This window comes from Psittacula echo (assembly GCF_963264785.1).
Source record: "Psittacula echo genome assembly, chromosome: 2".
NCBI lineage: Eukaryota > Metazoa > Chordata > Aves > Psittaciformes > Psittacidae > Psittacula > Psittacula echo.
This window is the reverse complement of record NC_137737.1, coordinates 125,318,186-125,339,120: the sequence shown is the minus strand read 5'-3', so window position 1 is coordinate 125,339,120 and position 20,935 is coordinate 125,318,186. Positions and strand designations below refer to the sequence as shown.

General features: G+C 39.3%; 1 protein-coding gene across 6 annotated transcripts in view; it reads left to right on the top strand.

Moving 5' to 3' along the window:
- Window positions 1-399: 399 nt before the first annotated feature.
- ARFGEF1 (ARF guanine nucleotide exchange factor 1) overlaps window positions 400-20,935 on the top strand; it is a gene marked incomplete at its 5' end in the record, with an annotated part of 93,468 nt that continues 72,932 nt past the window's right edge. For all 6 annotated transcript variants that reach the window (XM_080610049.1, XM_080610047.1, XM_080610048.1 and 3 more), the window contains one exon: window positions 400-523. In XM_080610049.1, coding sequence (XP_080466175.1) covers window positions 400-523 — 124 coding nt within the window. The remainder of the gene's footprint in view (window positions 524-20,935) is intronic.

Sequence of the window (20,935 nt, the reverse complement as noted above, 5' to 3'; positions counted from 1 at the left end):
CGTTTCCTTCCAACATGGCGAGGGCAGGTTGTTGCTGCTGCCACCGCCACTGCCGCCGCCGCCGCTGCTGCCAGTGCTAATGGAGACGGGTGCGGGCCTGGGGCGGCTCAGGGACTGAGCGCTTCGCGGGCGCCGTCCGCGATCACACGCAGTGGGGGGAAGGAGAAGGAAGGAGAAGGCTTCGTCCTCCCTCAGCCGCGGGGGTTGCCTATCGCCGCCGCCCGGGCCCATCCCAGCCGCCCCCCGGGGGGAGCCGCGGCCCTCCCTCTGAGGGAGCCCTTCCCCCGCGCCTGGCTCGGCCGCCCCGGCCCCTCGCAGCCCTCCCCCGGCGGGAGCGGCCGGTGCCCCGCTCTTCATTCCCCACCCCACCCCTCCTCCTCTCCCGGCTCGATCGCGCCCATGTATGAAGGGAAGAAGACGAAAAACATGTTCCTGACCCGGGCCCTGGAGAAGATCCTGGCCGACAAGGAGGTGAAGAAGGCGCATCACTCCCAGCTGCGCAAAGCCTGCGAGGTGGCCCTAGGTGAGGCGCAGCCCGCGGCGGGAGGGGGCGGCCGGCTGTCGGGGTGCGCTTCGGGTCCCCCCCTCCCCTATTGCCTGATGTGTGTTTGTGTTGCGGGGGGGAAGGCAGGGAGGGGATAGAGGCGCTTTGAAGCCTCTTTGGGGAGATGAGGCAGAGGGGGCTGAGGGAGGTGGGGCTGCAGGCTGAGCCGTGGCATAGGTTTGGGGATCGAGCGGGGCATCTGCTTAGTTGTGTGAGACTCGGGGCGTATACGCGGAGAGGCTGAGGCCTCTTGTCTTGCTGCGGAGCCCTATGGCAGTACCCGTGCCCCTGGGCCGAGGGGAGAGCGTCGCTCGTCGCCGAGCGCGGACCTTTCGCGCACTGCCCCTTGCTGACAGCGGTGGCGAGGGCGCTGCGGCGCGCGGCGGGCTCTTCTGCCTGCTCGCAGGATGAATAGGCAGAGACGAAGCGGCGAGCTAAGCTGACCTGGAAGCAGACGGCCGGCGGGGAGGGAGCAGGTGACAGGCAGCGGTAAGGGAGGACGGACGCGATTGGTGGACAGCGAGAAACAATGACACCAGGCCATGTCTGGGGCTGCTGGCCCTTTGGGGCTGGGACACTGGCCCCTGGAGAGAAGGCCTAGAGAGGGAGAGGGTGGTCCCGGAGATGTTCAAGGGAGAGCCTTAGCCGTGTGATTACTGGTGGAGAAACAGCTGATGGGGAAGGGGTCTTCCCTCAGCCAGAGCTGGTGCAGGCACGGAAAACGAGGGAGTATTTGTGTGCCTCGGGCTGAAAAGGGGCGTTAGGTTTGTAGTACAGCTGTATCAACACCACCTCGTCGAGAAGCGCCAGGGAAGTGCCGGGGCTGGATAGTACAAAGCATATGTACACATTCAGTAACAGGCAGCATGAAAAAACTTGGGCTTTAAAATTCTGGTGTGATGAGTAGAGGCAGGGTTTGAACTTATGTGGCAAAATATTGATGTATTTCCTGAAAGATTTCTGGAGAAAGGCCTTTATTTAAATAATACATAAATGCGTTGTGCCCCTCCCATTCTTTTGTAATTGTTTCTGGGTTTGGAGATAATGATCTTGATTTTATGTGATAATAATGTCTGTTTAAATGAACTGTTTGAAGGGATACTATTAACTGAAACTTCCTTGTTTTAAAAATGAATATAAGTAATTTCAAGCTGTTCTTTTTGTCATTCTATTCATTTGTCTTTTACAATACATTAATTAGTGCGTGTGTGTTAAAAGAACATTTTCTTATTTTCTTTGCGAAACACTGGCAAATGGAAGGGGACATATCACAGTAGTTCAACTATTTATTAATAATTTAAGCAGATTGGAGAGGGTTTATGTTATTTGGTTTTGTTGGGTTTTGGTTGGTGGTTTTTTTACATTTATCACCAGTAGAACTGTTAATAATAATCTTGTGATTTAGGCAGATGGGATTAGACTGATAACTCTTTGTCCTTTCTGTTGACTTTAGACTGTGTATTCAAGCTAGAAATAAAATGGAGAAATGTTTTCTTATTATTAAACTGAGTTTTTATCCAGCCTGTATGTTATCCATAGAATTAGACACTGGTATTAATCTTGTGTTTCTGTTGTACTTTTACTTCAGTAGTTTGATCTGTCCTAAATATCACGCAGATGCCTCCAAGCATGGCTCTGTTGTATTACACAGATTATAAAGCAAACCATCTAGACTGTAGAGTCTGCATCTTTTATCTTGTAAACTGATTTGTGCAAGGGGACCACCAAGCACACATCCCAGTGATTTCAATGCTACAGCTTTATTGAAACCTTCTCCTGTGGATCTGATTGTGTGATTGGAGCTTAACCAGGAAAATGATATGGTGTCTGGGTATAAAAGCCAGTGAGACAGAAAAAAAGAAATACAAGATTGTGTGTAGTAGCTAATGTATATAGAAGGGCTTCATGAACTTGAAAAATATCAGACGTTAAGTTAATTACCATAGACTTTTACTGAAATACTTTTTAGCTTGTGGCACAATGAGATATAGTTGGTGATTGTAAATGTAGTATGGTCCATTATCTGGTTTTGTGTGTCATAGACTCCTAATTCAGATACTCTATTCTTGAATAGAGTCGTGCTTATGTGTAACTATAAAAAGCTTTTCAGAATAAAGTAAGTATCCTCCATATTTAACATGTGAGGCAACTGGGTGTTAAAGCTGAGCTGTGGTTTTTGTAGCAGAATTGGAAATGGGATGCATGTGTTGTGCTCTCTTCTTGTAGCTCTTCATCTGTTGGAAAGTACTCTTCAACTGAACACTTCTTTACCACCTGAAGTAAGGAGTGCAGACTTCTTATTCCTGAGAAATTACTTAATTTTAGAAAGCAACAACATTATTGATAAAACATTAGAAAAATAGTAGAGTTAAGTTCAATTTGGAGTTAATCCTGCAAAACCTAATGTTGAGGTTTTATTGGGTTTTTAAAAATGGTAAATAAAAAGTAGCTTCTAAAAATCATAGCAATAATTGCAAATCCTCAAATCAAGGTCATGTTTTTTTTCAGTCTGAATATTTAACTTAGTAGTCTTCACTGAAATAATCTGATGTAATACCAAACTGTGCCATTAAGATCTTTTTTTCCAACTGCATGACTGTAGTAAAATGTTGCTTACTATTACTATATCAAATGTTATAACTAGTAGTTGTGACTACCAGATTTTTTGTTTGTTTCAGTTTTTGAAATGTTTTCAAATTATTTTTTTTTTCTAAATCCATTATTACATTGTTTTACGTTGTTTGCATAAGATGAACTGCTGTTCAAGTATTTCAGAAACAAGCAAGCAATGACCAGGAATACAGGTATTCCTGTATAAGAGGCAATTTAAAACTCTCCTTTTTAGATTGAGATTGACAAGCTGTATTTTAAGAATCTTTAAGAATATTCCTTTGTCATTTTAAATCCCTATGTATTTTCTTATAAACCTGTGCTGTTGCATTCCATTAAGATTATACTTCAGCTATTTTTGATTTGTGAGTTCTGAGATAGAAAAACCCCGCAACATTCCTGGTATATGTTGCTGTGGTAGTCTGACCTCTGAACAGGGGTTAAGACAAGGTCCTTCTAGTATAACCATTTTTCTGGGCTATTAGAAGATAAGAAACCAAAATCTTAGTTAAATATTGCAGCTTGAATTATAGATATTTGGGAGTTTTAACAGGCATGAAATTAAGCCCGATATTTGCATCCGTATGTAATGATGCACCAGGTTGTGTCTGGATTAATACAGAACAGTTGACTCCCAAGTTTAATGTATTTTTTCACGTAGCATTGTCCTTTCTGAAAGACATTCTCTCTGGGTAAGAAATGTAACATTTATTTTCTCTAGTCACCTAATGAAATACAGCTAATTTAGAACTTCATATTGTATATTTGCATAGCAGCTACTGTTAATCTATGTAAGACATGAGTTTATCTTGAAAACTGGCCACTGGCAGAGGGCATCAGGCAGGAAGCTGGCTGACAGCAGGATTAGGTTTAGAGGTTCCCTTCTTAGTAAGTTCTCTGCACTGCTGTTTCTGTATTGGTTTTCAGCCATATTACAGTCTAGGAAGCTTTACAGTAAGTACACTGCATTATGCAGAGACCAGAAAAGTTACTGGGGGGGGAGGGAATTCCTCAGCTGAATGTAATGTTTTAATAGACTGATCAAAAATGGTTAGTGCTTTGTGTCAGAATCTGGGGTGTGGATTTGTCTGTGGAAAGGACCAAGCTGAGCAAACCAGAATTCCCTGCATGTATTAAAGTTCAACTGCAAATCAGGAGTCAAGCAACTGTCCTGTAAAACTCCAAACCATGACTAATGTAAAATGATACAGATAGGTACCTAGTGTGTACTTTAAAGAAAAGCATGCATGTGCTGCTTGGAATTCTGGAAGTACTGTCTGGAGAGGGCTGAAACTTACTTTTAAAAGGTTCTTCAGTGCTCTTTGGGTTGTTTAGTCTGTCATGCAAAGATCCTGCTGGGTGATGTAGGTCTCATGCAATGTGAAAGTAATAGCTCGGTTCAGTTTGTGCTGCCATTAAATGCATGTGTTAAATGCATGTGTAGGATGATGAAGCAGCAGGATATAATTAAGCACTGAATCTTATTTTTACTGAAAATGGGTAACGTTTGGAGTAGAACTCATCTAGAGGTGGGAAGATCATCTATACCTACGCAGTTTTGTAAATGGCCTGGGAAAATCTCACCTGCATAAATTTTTCTGTCTCTCTTTTTACCCTTCCTGGTCTCATGTCCTTTGCATGTGTAGATAATAATGCTCTATTATCAGAGTAGGTTAGGTTAATCGTTAATGCAGAAATGCATGTACATGTTGCAAATGCTGGGTGTCTTGGAAAAACCCCTGAGCTAGCACAGTTAAAAATGCATTTTGAAGACCATGATCTTGTTACTCCTCTGGAATTAATTTTACTGGATAAGTGTTGGATGAGCTAGATTTCTGTCTGTATTTTTGATAATGCTGTTCTCAGTAAGCAACCTTCTGTCTTTCATCAAAATTAGTCATCCTTTTTTAGAAGCCAAAGCCCCCAGGATTTTTGGAGGTGACTACAAAGGAATTGGTGTTGTACTGTTGTCTGCATGTGCTATAGGCATTTATTTTCGCGATATACAAGTCACTGTTGTCCATAGAGAATGAATTTTCTGGTTGTAATTGTTCTTCTGAAACACTTATTTTGAAGTAAGCAAGCAAGATAAATGGAGATTTCTTTGCTAGTACAAACCAAGATGTATATTTAAGAAAAAAATATATATATTCCTACAAAAGTGCCTCTGCCCTTCCCTCCTCTTGCTTGCTTTGCTAAGTTTGGGTTTTAACTAGCAGGATTTCTGTGTGGTTAAGGTCTTACCTACTCTTGCAAAGATTTAAATCTTGTTTGGTAACAGTAATATTTCGTTGGCCCCATAAACTGCTTTCCAGATTGCCTCCTGCATTTGAGGTGTAAATTGCCATTTATGTCAAATTTATGGGGCTAATTCAACAGGAGTGCATAGTGGGAATTTTTATTGTTTTAAATATAATCAGTTCTTGGCTGTAAAGAATGGTAATGCTGGCAAGCTTTTATCTGTCTTGAGAAAGGGGTTGATTGGCAGGGTACATGTAAAAACACTTATGTAGAAGACAAGGTAGATGGTATTTGGGTTAGAAAAATGTCAATGGAGTTAATAGAGAATGAGTATCAAATATTTGCTTTTTGTCATGGAAGGAAAAAAAAAATGGTGCAACTTTGTCCTGAAATACATCCTTAGTTAAAGCCTTTGATATTTTGATAGTTTTAACATTGATTTTCAGTATCTTTTAAAATCTAATCTTGAAAGGCTTCAGCACATCTTTGTGACACAGGGCAGCTTTTAAATAGCTCTGTTCCGCTGTGTACTTTGGAGCACTAATTGGAATGTTGAAGCATAAAATGAAAGTTGTTGCCTTGTGGAGAAGGCTGCATCTATTTCTTATGATGAAATATTTTTACTGTTTTGTGGGGTTTTGTTCGAGTTGGATCTTCTTCTGTACCCTCTTCCAGTATATTATCCCTGCAGGTGTCATCTTTTCCTCTATTCTGTTGGTCTGTGTCCCCAGTTAATTGCTGTTTCATATTTTCAGGATGACAACAGTATCCATTGTTGTGTGTTGTCTTAGATTACAGTTGAAAAAAAACTTAGCATGGCTGTGGATGTTAGATGTCCATTCCAGACCTTTTCTGGAGTCCCTCAGAGAAAAATTGGCATTGAGCTAATGTGTTGTTAAATGCACTGACTTGTTTAGCTGTTAGGAAGGATTGTCACGTGGGTATTCATGGAAGGAAGCATCAGCCAGTGGTGGTCTAGTCGGTCTCTCTTCCTTGTTCTGGGTGAAACTCCTAGCTGAAATCATGGACTCTCAAAAGAACTAGATGAGGAAGCCTTGTCTTCTTCTGGGGCACCTACCTGTCAGATTTGGGTTTTCCATTGGTGTTGATACTTTTATCAAGGTCCTGATTAGTTAGTACTTTAAAGTAAACAAATGCTGCCAGGGGCCTGGGAAGCCAGACCAGCAAACTTGTACATGACTCTCATTCAATTCTTCAGGAGTCACTCAGTGACTCTGATAGGCCAGGGAAGGCAGTTTCATGTCTTTTGCAAGTCAGAGGGCTTTCATGTGTGATGTGTAAATTGGTGGTTTGCCAGAAGAAAGTATTTTTGTCTGGGAAAGACAGCTACTGTCAGTGGAGCCTCAAAGGCTGAAGTGACTTGGGAAACACAGCTCCTCAGATTTGGAGGAAGGAGGGAGGTGTCAAAGAAATAGAATTGAGTAAGAAGCTTGCAAATTTTTATGAGGAGGCAGAGTTCTATTGTGTGTGTCTGAAAGCCAAGAGTATGTGATCTAGCTGTGCTAGTCAGGTGGATGCAGACCAAGAAGTACTTAGTGTATAGCTGGCAGTTATTTTCATGTCCTTGAGTAAATAGTAGAAGGAAACTATAGGTTACTGTTAGGCAAACCAAACCCTTAAAAGATATCACATAAATACAAAAAGTCTCCAAACAACCAGGGAAAACATAAAATGCTTCTGTGGAATTTTATAGAAAGAGAATATTGTGCAAAAAAGATTGAGCAAATGGTAGCTGTTGTGTTTTGTTTATAGGAAAGCCACCTAGTACCAGAATGTAAAATTAAGGAAAAAAAATCCTAAACAAAAACAACACCCCCCTAAAAAAAAACCCAACCAAACAAACAAAAAAACAGCCTATGTGTTTTCTAGAAATCTTAATGGAGTGCAGGGGAGTGTTAAATACAAGTACCTATTCTGAGGGATACTTCCCATTTCGAGTACAAAGGTAGAAGAGCTGCTAAAAATAGGCCTCTCAAGTCCTAAAAGTTTGAAATACCTGGCAGAATTCCCTTATTGATTTCTAATCAATCTTAGGACACTGAGAAAGTTCTGAAGGACTGAAGAAGATCAGCTGCTGTGCCAACATTGTTGCAAGGATGAGTAGGATGACCTAGGTGATTACTAGAGTATTGGCGTAATGTTGATCCCAAGCAAGGTAGTGGAGTAGCTTCATACGTTATGTGAGAATAAAAATGCCAGACAGAAAAGCACCCTCCACCAGTTTAAGTGTTTGGGATGGATTATAAGACATTATCTCCATATTTTAGTTTTCTGTAACTCCTGTGTTCTTCAGTTCTTAATTTCACGATTAGAAGTAAAACCTGCCAAACTGGTAGGAAAAGGCTTGATAAAATTCTATTTGAATTGATAAATATTTACTTTTTTATTATTATTTTTCCATCCATTTGCTTCTTTCCACTATAACCATTGTCTTAGCTTTTAGGTTGGAGATTTTTTTTTGGTTTCTTTTGGAGGTTCTTGGTTTGATTTTGTTTAATTGTTTTCTTTAAAGTTCTACATTTAGGTTTTCAATGTGGATGTATTAGTTGATGATGTGGCTTTAGCTGGGAAGCAGGAGCTTTTAAAAGATCTTAAAGTCTGGAGGAAACTGGGCTCTTAGTATGATGCTTTAGTCAAGAGGAGCTTTGAAGCTTGGGTAGGGAATGTGGAAGTTATACTACCTGATACAAATTCTAGAGTAACGGTTGCACCTGGTTTCAGCAGTGTGTGGATTTTATTACCAGCCAGACATGCTTAAAGAGCCATACAAATTAGAGGATAAAAAAAACAGTGCAAGAATCAAGATGAAGTGTTGCTTCTATTTAGACACAGGTAGGAAAGAGTGGGCTGGTTTTATTCTCTGATTCTGCAAGTCTTTGTATCACTCATTCTATTCAAAAAATATGTTTTAATTTGGGGAACAATTGTTTCAGAGATATCTTGCATCTGGCTGTGCTTTTCAGGAGTTTGTAAAAGGCAGTCACACTGGATGCTTCCTCTTAAACTGCAAAAAAGATTATTCTGTTGGAAATTCTTTTTCTTTAATAAAAAAGTCATACTTGGTTTTATGGGAATTGTAAGTGCAACTATGTTTATTGATACCAAAGCCTGTGCATTTGGTGTGCTATGGAAGTGCTGTTTGTGAGTGTGAAACCCAAAAATGAGAACTAGAGCTTTCAATTTGAGAGGTAATTCCACCTTCTACACCTTGGTCACCTGCTCATTGATTTTTTTTTTTATTTTTTTTTTTTCACCTCTTCAGGAAAGGTAAATCACCAAAACGTCCTGAACTGAGTAATTGCTGCATTCTGGTGGTGTTTGTTCTCTGAAGGGGCTATTTATCGTTTTTCTCTAAGCTGTGATGGAATGTGCTCATGCTAGTGAAGGATCTCAAAGCAGTAATGTATTTGATTGCAACATTTGATTAGATTAACAAAATACCTTTCTGCTCAGTTTTGATTTTTTTTTTCCTCCCATGATATTTTTTGGGCTTCAACAAAGAACAATTTTTCAGTAGCATCTTGTGTAGATTTTAAAATAAAAAGACAAACCCAACCGTGTAAAGCACATTTACACTTGACACTGCAATGGACTGTAGCCCCTGTATACTTTGATAAACTCACTTGGCTGCCTCTTTCACTGGCTCATATTCTGTTTTTTTGCAGGTGTGCTGTTCTAGCTCTGTTCTAGTATCATTTAATTATTCTGCTAAACAGGTTTCATTCTAATTGTATTATCTACCTAGCTGTTTTGTCATGTTTGGGTGCGTTTCTTTGTCTTTTGTCCCAGCTTTACAGAGTTGTATATACACTCTTAACAGCTAAAGTAAATTTTGCCAAAACCAAGAGAGTCTTTTATTAAGACATGTAGGGTATAATTGCCCCTCCCTCCCCCCAGCATTTCTGGTACTCTGTGTATCATGTGTGCTAATGTGGTACAACATTACACAGTTATTGATGTTATGCTATTTTATACTTGGTTTTGTTCAAGTGGGTAATATCTGCTGTCCAGTGCTCTTCAATCTTTTTTCATTTCATGTGTTTCTTCTATCAGAAAAAAAGGTATTTTTAAGATAATTGAAAGTAGCTACTCTTGAGATAAATGGGTTTATTCAAGCCTTCTTTTCTGTCTGCTCTTAAACAGAGATGAAGATAGGTTTAAAAAAGGTGATCCATTGAATAATACAAATTCTGCACTCACTCTCTTTAGCACTTGCTGTTCTAATAATAACAGGTTTTGTAATGTTATACCTTCTTTACATTTAGAAATAAAAGTATAATTAGGTTTGCAAATATTTAATGTCAAGATATTTTAGTCAATTCAGGATAGAGGGGTGTTTTAACACTTGGTGGTTTTACTTGTCATAAGTGTGGGACTCTTGAGCATCAGTTTACTTCGCAGTTGTCAGGAACGTTTGAATGACCACATGCTTCAGCACTGCAGTGTGCATCTTTGCAGTTTGAGAGAAACTGGGGATGGGATATTCCTGGACTTTCAAATTGAGATAAAAATGTTAAATAGTAACTTCTGCTACAAGACTCAGCTGCCCATTTGAATAGTATGAGGTATACTTACAAAGTTTCAAATGTATAAATTAAATATAAGTAGTGTGGCAGTGGTTTGATTTCTTTGGTAGCTTCCCATCATATTGTAATTTTAAAAATATGCTACAAATTAACAAAGATGTACTTGCACAAAACTGTGCTTCTAATGCAGGCAATAAGCATAAACTGATGAGAATGCCTTTTAAAATGAAGGTATTTTTTGCAAAGGCATGGTTCTGTTGTGTGTAAAACTAACTTACCTGTGCATGCCTGGCAAACAACCTTGCAGGTTATTTCAGTGTGTATAAATGTCTGGGTGGTACTACTGAATGGACCAAGTGTGCAGCAGCTGGTATAAATTCACTGGTTTTTTTTCTGCAACTCAGGAAAGCTGGAAAATGCAGTCTTAATTCAGCATGCTTTATTTGGCTAATGGACTGTGACATCTGCAAGAATGCTGTACTGGATCTTGTGCAGTGTATGGGAAAGTGGATAGGAATAAATTAACCTCTGTTTTCATTATCCTGAAATGGAAACAGGGGTTTATAACTGCTGTAAGTAAAATTGCTAGAATAGGACAGCTGCATTTACATGAAAGTTTGAAAGCTGTAAAACTGCTGCCTAAGTGCCTGAGAAGTATGATTAAAATTTTCTTCACCTGCAATGAAACGAGACACTTACATGCTTTCCACTTGTGATTTAAGACATGACACTTTATTTTGTGTTATTACGTGTGCATAATTACGCATATAAATAGATCTTGAATGCTTAGAATCTTTGCTGTACAGAGAAACAATTTTAGAGAATAAAACTATGTCAAACACTGAGGGAAACAGACTGATGGCTAGTGATGTTTGGGAGAGTTTAGGTTTGTCTTAGATGCAGAAGGGGGGAGGAGTAAAGTTTGATCTCCATCCCTGAGTCTTACGTTGTATTTTAAAGCTTGAAATAAAATTCTGTGTTCAAATTACTAACACTGTCTTTTATATTGAAGGAAAAGCAGCACTTGGACCATTCTTTCCTTTATGGGCTCCTTTTCACATAAAAGCAGAAGCTGCTGTCTGTCATCTTGGTTGCTCCCCAGGCCTTTCAGTGATGAGCTTGAGGCAGGTGACATTGCACCCAGACATTTCTTACATCTACCCTTTGGATGATTTTGTTTTATGCTTCTGTGTAGGAGTTCACTTAAATAACATCCCCACCCAAACAAGAATTCTCCCTTCTCTCTGCCCAAAGCTGCTCTCTGAGACTGGACCAGAGTGTCAGGGTGAAATTCTCTCAACAGAGAAATGGAGACAGACAGGAAAAGTTAGCTGGGGATAACATGCTTCCCATGTGCTGGCTCCCTGTCCTCTGTGGTCAGAGAAGGCCCGTGTTTCCACCACCATCTCTTGTTTTCTGAACACTGATGCTGCAGCCTTGTCCTGCTCTGCATGAAAGGCATATCTAGAAATCCAGTCCTTTTATTTCCAGATTAATTTTTGATTTAAATTTAATCCAGGTAAAATTTTTCTAAGACAAAGATTTTTAATTTCTTTTTTTAAAGAACAATAAAGTGTAATTTTGAGGACTTTTACAGACAGGGTTAAAGATTCTTTTATTATTTATTGCCAGTATCTGTAAAATGTACGTATACTGTACCAGTGGCAGGTGCAGTACTACATAGCTTGTACCTGTGGCATTACATGCACTAGTGATTCATAACTCTAACTTCTGTAAAAGACTTCTACCTCCACAGAGCTAGAAATGGCCAAATTAGTTTTATATATGAGTGACTGAATTTCTACAAAGCCTTGAATAGCACAGGTTAGATGTAGTCCAGTAGATGCCTGATGAGCCCTAGCTGGTGGGGTTTGCATTTGGTTAGAAGTTGATTGCCTAGAAATAGCCACAGAGTTATGTGCTGGCTTCTGAAATATGAAGAAACATCCATTATTTTGGTAACAAGTAGTTAAAAAGACCAAATGTCTTTTTTTAACAGAGAAGATGATTTTGAAAGTTCTTGTGACTGACTGGTGTAGTTCATAACAGCATTTATTTCATCACATGTCCAAAAATGCTCTTGAAGAACAGGTAGGAGGGATACAATCTCAGTGCAGTAGAAAGTGTAAATAATTACTGTTAAATAAAAATATATATAAATATATATGTAAACCATTTTTGTAGTTGGTGCAAGTACCTTTGTTCTCAATAGTTTGTTAGGAACTGTGGGTTCAGTAGATACCTAACTAAATACCTTAATTGTCTTGTTCTTCACAGCTTTGGTAAGCAATGATAGAAGCACTTGTTACAACAGTGTTCAACATGGGTGGAGTTAACAATACTGTGTTGTGGTGACTTATTTTAAGTAGTGTTCCAAGTGGGGAACCTTCTGATCAGCATCTTAGAAAAGAAAGATTAGTTGTCATATGAGTAGTTGTCTTAACTGACAACTGAACTTTTAAATTTGTTATTTCTATGGAAATAAAAGATAGGAAATGGAAAATAAGTCTTATTAATAATCTAATACATATGTATTTGTGGATGATTTTCTGGCAAAGAACAGCCACATACCCAGATCAGCAAGTGCCTGCGTGGAGTTCGACATGAACCAAGGAACAACAAAAGGTGAAGAAGGATGGGAGCAAGACACTGGGAGTGAGAATCCCAGCAAAATAAGAAGGAGCTGGAATTTACTGAGTTGATAAATTGAGAACTGTTGGAAAACTTTGAAGGTCAGGTTCTCACACCTGTGCTTAACCAATTATATGTTAGTTGTTAAGGGACTCACAGATATGTATCCAATCACAATGTGCCAAGTTAGTGAAAACAACTTTAAGAAATAATATATAAAGAGTTAGTTTTCTATAATAAATGGCTTTGTCTGATCACATTGATCTCCGACTAAGTCCATTCTGCGACATGTGTTGTACTGAAGTTGGTCCCACTGGAGCTTTTAAAGTACTGTAATACTCACATTCTTACATCTTGTGTTCATTCAAATGTCTGGTCTGAGCTGCTTCCTATATCAGAATCTAATGAAGAAAACAGGACTTTCAGTAACTGATCAGGAGCAGTGTGATCCCTCTGAAAGCTTAGTTTGGAAGATCTCATATCAGGACTTTTGATTTAAAGTTTAAGCTTTCTATTGCACATACAAATTTTTGTTTGAAAACTGCAAAATAGATATTCTTGTAGCCTTTCGGGGGGTGTAGCATAGGCATAAAAAAAAAATGAAGTCTATACTACTTTGTTAGGCAGGGTTTTTTTCCTCTCTCAAATGTAGCTTGATAAATTTTATAGATAAATCATTACATTGTAGTCTTCTGGCTATCTTATTGTATCTGGAAAACGTGATGATTTTCTTATGATTCAGAGCTACAGCAAAAGGGTAGTGGCATAATGATGGACAGGGGCAGAGCAGTTGACGTCATCTACCTGGGCTTGTGCAGAGCCTTCGGCACTGTCCCACACGACATCCTTGTCTCTAAATTGGAAAGACATCAATTTGATGGGTGGACCACTCGGTGGATAAAGAACTGGCTGGATGACCCCACACAAAGAGTTGTGGTCAATGGCTCAATGTCCAGCTGGAGACCAGTAGCGAGTGGTGTCCCTCAGGAATCGGTGTTGGGACCAGTCTTGTTCAACATCTTTGTTGGTGACATGGACAGTGGGATTGAGTGCGCCCTCAGCCAGTTTGCCGGTAACACCAAGCTGTGTGGTTCAGTTGATACGCTGGAGGGAAGGGATGCCATCCAGAGGGACCTCGACACGCTTGTGAGGTGGGCTGATGCCAACCTTATGAAGTTTAACCATGCCAAGTGCAAGGTCCTACACCTGGATTGGAGCAATCCCATGCACAGCTACAGGTTAGGCAGAGAAAAGATTCAGAGCAGCCCTGCGGAGAAGGACTTGAGGGTGTTGGTTGATGAGAAAATGAACATGAGCCGGCTTCAGTGTGCGCTCGCAGCCCAGAAAGCCAACCGTATCCTGGGCTGCATCAAAAGAGGCGTGACCAGCAGGTCAAAGGAGGTGATCCTGCCCCTCTCCTCTGCTCTCGGGAGACCTCACTTGGAGTATTTTGTGCAGTTCTGGTGTCCTCAACATAAAAAGGACATGGAACTGTTGGAACAAGTCCAGAGGAGGGCCACAAGGATGATCAAGGGACTGGAGCACCTCCCGTATGAAGACGGGCTGAGAAAGTTGGGGCTGTTCAGCCTGGAGAAGAGAAGGCTGCGTGGAGACCTCATAGCAGCCTTCCAGTATTTGAAGGGGGCCTACAAGGATGCTGGGGAGGGACTCTTCATCAGGGACTGTAGTGACAGGACAAGGGGTAACGGGTTAAAACTTAAACAGGGGAAGTTTGGATTGGATATAAGGAACAAGTTCTTTACTGAGAGGGTGGTGAGGCACTGGAACAGGTTGCCCAGGGAGGTTGTGAATGCTCCATCCCTGGCGGTGTTCAAGGCCAGGTTGAATGAGGCCTTGGGTGGCATGGTTTAGTGTGGGGTGTCCCTGCCCATGGCAGGGGGTTGGAACTGGATGATCTTAAGGTCCTTTCCAACCCTAACTATTCTATGATTCTATAATGCCTTTTTTATTAGAAGGTTACCAGTAGAATAATTCATGTATAAACTTACATGTGACCTTTAAAGTTTTAGTTCTTGAAATGGGTAAGAATCTTGCAGTGTCATGTGTTTTGCGTCTTTATTTTTCATCCCTACTTGGAGATTGCTTTTGAAGTTACTGGGGTAAGCAGACTACTTAATGGGAGCATGTTTGAGTGGGGCTTTTTGCCATTTCTCATGAGCTAATGAGGATCTTATATTTATGTCTGAAATACAGCTTAGTAATTTCCAACTACAATTTTAAACTACACATTTTCAAAAAGGCAAAAAAACATTGCAGTTAGATATCTACTGCAAAGATGGAGGTTAAAAGTAAAATGTAGATTTTCCCATATTACAAAAGGATCCTTTAATTTGATTCTAGCTGTTCTTAGAGCACAAGATCTTATTGTCCTAGTTGTATCTAGTCTTTGACAATTCACAATACTGACTGCTTGACAGAAAAGTATATGAAACCTTCTCAGAGACATTGAAAATTTTATGGGAAATGATTGCGCCTGTCATGAGGATGATAATCAGAGCATGAAGGTTCCCTTTTGCAGTGTGTGGGAAGGGTTGCTACATACATAGTTTGATGAGTTTTAACTCTAGATTTTCTTTATTTAAAAAAAAAAAAGAAATCTAGCAGTCAAAATAAACACCTACATCCAGATAAATATGCTCACATGCCTGGCTTAGAATAATCATCATTATATGCCAGCATTTATTTTATTGCAGGAGTCTGTTTTCCATGTACATTACCTATTCTAATAAACTGTATGTTTCTGTTCATGAAGGGGACAACAGGTGTGTAATAATAGCCTTTCTTACCTTGAATAAACTGTGAAACTTGAGAGACTTCACTGTATGTCACAGTATATTCTTTTATATTCTGTCGCTAGTTATACTCTAAAAAGTATGGAATAAGGATGCATTGCCATTGCTATGCATGTGTGCTTAGTCCTGAAAAAAAAAAAAAAAAACCCAAAAAACTTTTAAGGAAAAGTAAGAGCATTTGAAGGATTGTGTTACAAGACAAAATGTTACTGAAAAGGTGGGCTGTGTGAAAAGTGGACATGTAGCTTTTGTTCATACTGCCAAATGATCCAGACACAAGACTGAGAAACATAATGATGGTCTTGTTCTGCAGCAGCAGCAGCCCGTCTTTAACAGAATAAATACAAAGCATTAGTAGAACATTTATTTTAGTCTTAGTTGTCACTAGCCAAGCAGGTGAGCAAGTAGAACATAGAAAATAAGAGACATCTGAAGAAATGGTTTCATCAGTAGGTAACGATGTCAAAAACAAATGTATGCTTGCTTATATATGCATGATGGAGGTCTTCAAAACTGGTCAGCTGAAATACCAGCGATTTTAAAACAAAGATGCTGTCTTAACAGGCCAGGAATAATGAGTCTGTGGAAAAGTTCTAGTCCATAGCACTAATTACATTGGTATGGATGTTTAATTTGCCGTACTGTACAGAAAGCTTAGTCATGTTAGGTAAATAAATCAACTGCATTGACAGGTAACATTTAATTAAGATGTATTGAGCAGCTCTTGAGTCCTTCGCAAGCACTGCCCAGGAGCTAGCTTAAGATGTAGCAACTGAAGCTGGTTTGTAATAATAAGCATTCTCATTGTTACATGCTCAAACAATATGCTCAAATTCAGTTTCATAGTAGTTGTGCAAAAGACTCACTAAAGCATGTATTATTTTTATTTTAAAGAGTAATATAGGATTGAGGACACTTTGAGGGGAGCAAAGTGCTCAGAGCTAACATGGTGATTCTTTGTCACGTGTTTTCTTAATAGAGGAAGTACATACCAGCTATCCACAAAAGCCTGTGATGAAGCTGGTATGGACAAATAGTGAAGGAGAAAACAGACCCATATCTGTATGGCTTGTAAATTATAATGGTATCACAGAAGCATTTGGGGAATATAAAGATATTGAAGGAGACCAAAATACATTATTTGGTTTGTATATGGAAACAGAGGAAGTTTCCTGTAGTGGAATTGCAAGGAATGAGTCAGGAAAAAGAATGCCAATTTGGAGTTTAAACCAGAGTTCTTATTAACTCATTGGGATTAGGAGTTTTTGAAGGACCTCTAATCTGAAATTACAGAATGTTGAATAGAAAATGAAAGTTTAGTATTACATGGATTGCTAACAAAGGGATGAGAGGTACGAAATGTGAGCAGTTTCAGTCTACGAAGTGCCAAGTGTATAAGGGATTTGAGAAAGCCTTGAGAACTTCAGCATGGCAAGTCTGAACTGTAACACAGAATAAAGCTTGTAGAGAACAGAACGGATGCATGTGCTGTAGTGAGGAAGAATTGGCACAGACTGTGCAGAGGGGAAATTTACCATCACAAATCTGTAAGGCAGAGTTGATGAGTGTGTAAATAAGTGTAAGGTAATCCAGCTTTACATTAACATCTTTTACATTAACAACATTTACCTCAACCAGGTTGCTCACCCAAGGTTCCTGAAAGTACTGAGCAGACAAGGAGTACGTATTCTACTTTCCCAGTTGAGAGGTATCTTAATTCTTAAGAGTTTCATGGTGGTTTGGGGTGAAGTGACAAAGGCTGGCAAAAGAAAACATTTAAAAGAGTAAAAGCAACCTGTTAAAGCCAGAAGCTGTGGTACACTGACCCGTTTGTTGATAAAATGGCAGCAGTTAAGTGTTAATAAATGCAAACTAATCCAAATGGGTGGAAGAAAAAACAGGTCTAAATTGTGCATGCATAAACACCGGCTTTAAGTAAGACTTATCTGTCAGGAAGGAAGAATTTAAGTTACTGTGAACGATTCCATCAAAATACTAATTCTTTTACCAAAAAGACAAGTATGAAGACAACAGAGGAAAAAAATGAAGCTGTTACAGCACTTGATAAAGATACCATGTAGTAAAGGTACCGGGATTCCTTGTGTAGTTCTGCTCTCTGTTGCCTCCCAAAGAAATAGAAATGGTGCAGTGGAAGTCAGCAGTGGCGGTTGAACGTATGAAATGCCTTCCAGAAGAGATCAAGCAGACTACATGGCTCTTGCTCCATGGAGGGGAAATAATTGAGGAGGATGAACATAAAGGAAGCTTGTAAGATTGTAAGTGGCATAGACATGCAGAGATAATAATTGATTGTAATTTATCATAATACAGATCCAGAGATCCTGTAAAGAAACCAGCTTATTTAAAGTAGAGCAAAAAAAAAAAAAAAACAGGAAACAAACCCAAAAAACCCAACCCTTTCCTGCAGCTTGTTAGTTACATTGATCCCAAAAGTTTAAATGGTTTAAGAAGTGATTAAATGAAAATTTAGCAAGGGTTGTCGAACCTGCAGGAGCAGTCTTTGTGCAGGAGGAGTATAAGCCACGGATGGCTAGATAGATGCTGGTAGGAGAGGACTATTGCAGTATTCTTGCCCTGGCTTTTACAATCTGCATTTCGTTTAAGAAAAATTTGCCATTCCTTTTATCCTTGTCCAATGCAGTCTGGTGTTTTCAGGTTTGATTTCTGGGTTTGTTCCCTAGTTCTTAAACTTTACATGGACTTTATTTAAAAATCTGGGATAGGGGTGCTATATTCTGGTTTGCTTCTTTGGACACTAACCTGTTTATGTATTTCATGAAACGTTCATTTCTGTCAGGCGTGATTAGTTGCCTTCGTTCCTCTTGTTTGAAATATGTTCTCATTTAGTTTCAGTATGTCTGCAGTCTGTGGTGAAACAGCTTTTAAACTGGGTAGTGTAAAAGTTCAAAAGTGTTTATGTCACATTTTCTTTTTTAATATTTTATATATTAAAATGAATGTTTAACTACAAGGGAAAAAGAAAATTGTTTTCTTAGCTAAATGGACTGGAGCTGCTGCATGCAAATCCCTGTGTTATGACATGAAATGATGATGAAAATGCTGGTGTTCTGGGAATGGCGTCATGAACTGAAGATACACTAATTCTGGAATTAAACTTTGCATGTAGGTGTAAAAAGCTGTGTTGTAGCTGAAGTAGGGAGAACAGAATGCTTGTATAACAGGAGAGCTCAACTGCTGCAAAATATGCTGCAGCTTGATTTTCCAGTTTATATTTGGTTAGCCCTAAAAATTTGATTCATAAGTAACCCATGTGCTTAAGGGAAAATAGTCTTTTCCTTTGTTTGAGTTTCTGTCGTAGTTTATGTAAACACAGCCAGAAACTGGCTTTGTGACTTCAGTTCATGTTATCTGTCTTCTATGGGTAAACAGTAAGATACCTAAGGTTAGAGGCCTTCATATTTATCATATCTCTTGTATTCCACCGATTATATTGATCAGCTCACTGCTGGCTTTGAAGAATGCTGAGGCAAGTCCTGAAGCACACCTTCTGACACCTCCCAGTTGGTCTGCTGCACCGCTTCATCAGCTGTTGATTACATTGACAGCTTGCACTTAGAAATGGTCAGACACAGAGTATGCATGAAATAATGCAGATTGAAACATCACATACATCAGACTGATTCCTAACCTGAATGTGACATTTTCTGTTTCTAGAATATTTCATTGAATATTCGGGATGCCTTTTCAGTTGTCTGTGTAAACAAAAATGTTAACTCAGATACTTGAGATGTGTTTCTGTTAAGCCTTTATTTATCACATTGTTTGGCTGCAAGTGAATGTGCAGAAGTTTCTCTCCTACAGGGATGGATATGGTAGAAGAACCCAGCAATTATATTGCAGAGGAGTGAGATAATTTCTTACTATCAGGTCTTTGGGTTTTTTTTAAGTTGGGCTGCTCGTGTTTGCCTGCTTTGAACTTAAAGGTCAGATTTAAAGATGATCTTCAGAGAGAAGCTCGTGTCCTTTCAGATGAATTACAAACCATGGGATTTTGTTCTGGATATTTCTCATTTCAGAGATGCTTTTTCAGACAGATGGAAATGGATTGATTGAAAATGCTTTCCCTATATCAAATGTAGTTTTGTGTCTGCAGAATTTGTTTCTGCTTCTGTAATCTTGGTGTTTTGGCAGAAACTCACACTTTTCCAAACACAGTATGAGGGGTGTGCTGGAGTTTCTGATCTTAAAAGTGAGAGAAACTAAACTACTCTGGTAAGGACAGAGGGGGAGGGTACTTGACATGATACGGTACAATGTGCATTACCACATCTGTGTAAGAAATGATGCTGCGCTTCTTTCATATCTGATAGCTATTGCCAGAAATAGCTTACATAATTATTTTATTTGCCTGTATTCATGAGTTTAAATTTTAACTTTTCAAAATAAAAGAGTCTATGTTGTGTTTGAGTGGATAGGGAGTAGCTTTTCAAAAGAAGTTTATCAAGACATCTGAAACAACGGTAGAGACTGGAAATGTATTAATATTCCAACTGTAGTTTCAGTCATGACCTATGTACTGGTTCAGACTATTGGTTAAATACTTGTGGTGTTTCCTGCTTAGTTAGAACTTCCTCTTCAAGTTACAGGTTAGATCTAGGGAGTAAAAATCACATTATATATGGAGATTCTGTGTGTACACGTGTTTGTGTTTATATATATGAGTGCACGTATACCTAAAATTGAGTCTCAAATTTCTAGTTTCTACTATGAATGCAAAATAACTATATTCAGTACTCAAAGGGAAAAATACGAAGACTTAGATCCAAATTAATTTCTTAAAGGTTGCAGCAGAAGAACTGAGGCTGCAACATTTTGACATCTCTAAATTTCAGATATATATCAATCTGCTGTGGCAAATTAAGAGTTACCGCTGACTCATCATCTGTAGAACTAGGCAAACATATTTCACAATCTTAAACAACAGAGCTACTGGCTTCCTTGTGGCTTTGAGGAAGCATAAACCCACCATGCTCACAGAGCCTCTGCAGTCCTGTTCTTACACACAGTACAAGCTATGGTTCTGCTGACTCTAGCAAATACTCATTCAAATGAACTAGTGAATAGTTGAGAAAATTGATAAAAGAGGAACGCTGTTGGAAATTTCTGTCTGATTTTTCACTCTAGTTTCTCTTTGAATATGCTGAGACACTAATACATATCATCAGTTGAATCAGGTAAGCGAGAGGTGGTGGTGCTGGGAAGTCCCGTTGTCTTGTACAAGCTATTTTAGTGAAACAAGAGGAGTTGCATATTATTTCAGACCATTAAATTCTGTTGTCCTGCAAGGCTTACCTTCCCCCCTCCTTCCTTAAACTTAAGTTAGTGAGTAGATTCCTAACTTTTCTAGTGGAGTTACAGGTTCTTCCAGGAACTTCACACACACACTTTGTAATGATGAAGAAGTCTCACTTCTGTAAAGAATTACACTGATTGTAATCCCTATTTTATGGAATTTAAATTGGTGACTAGTTTCTTTTACCTTGCTATGGGTTACTTAGATGACAGAT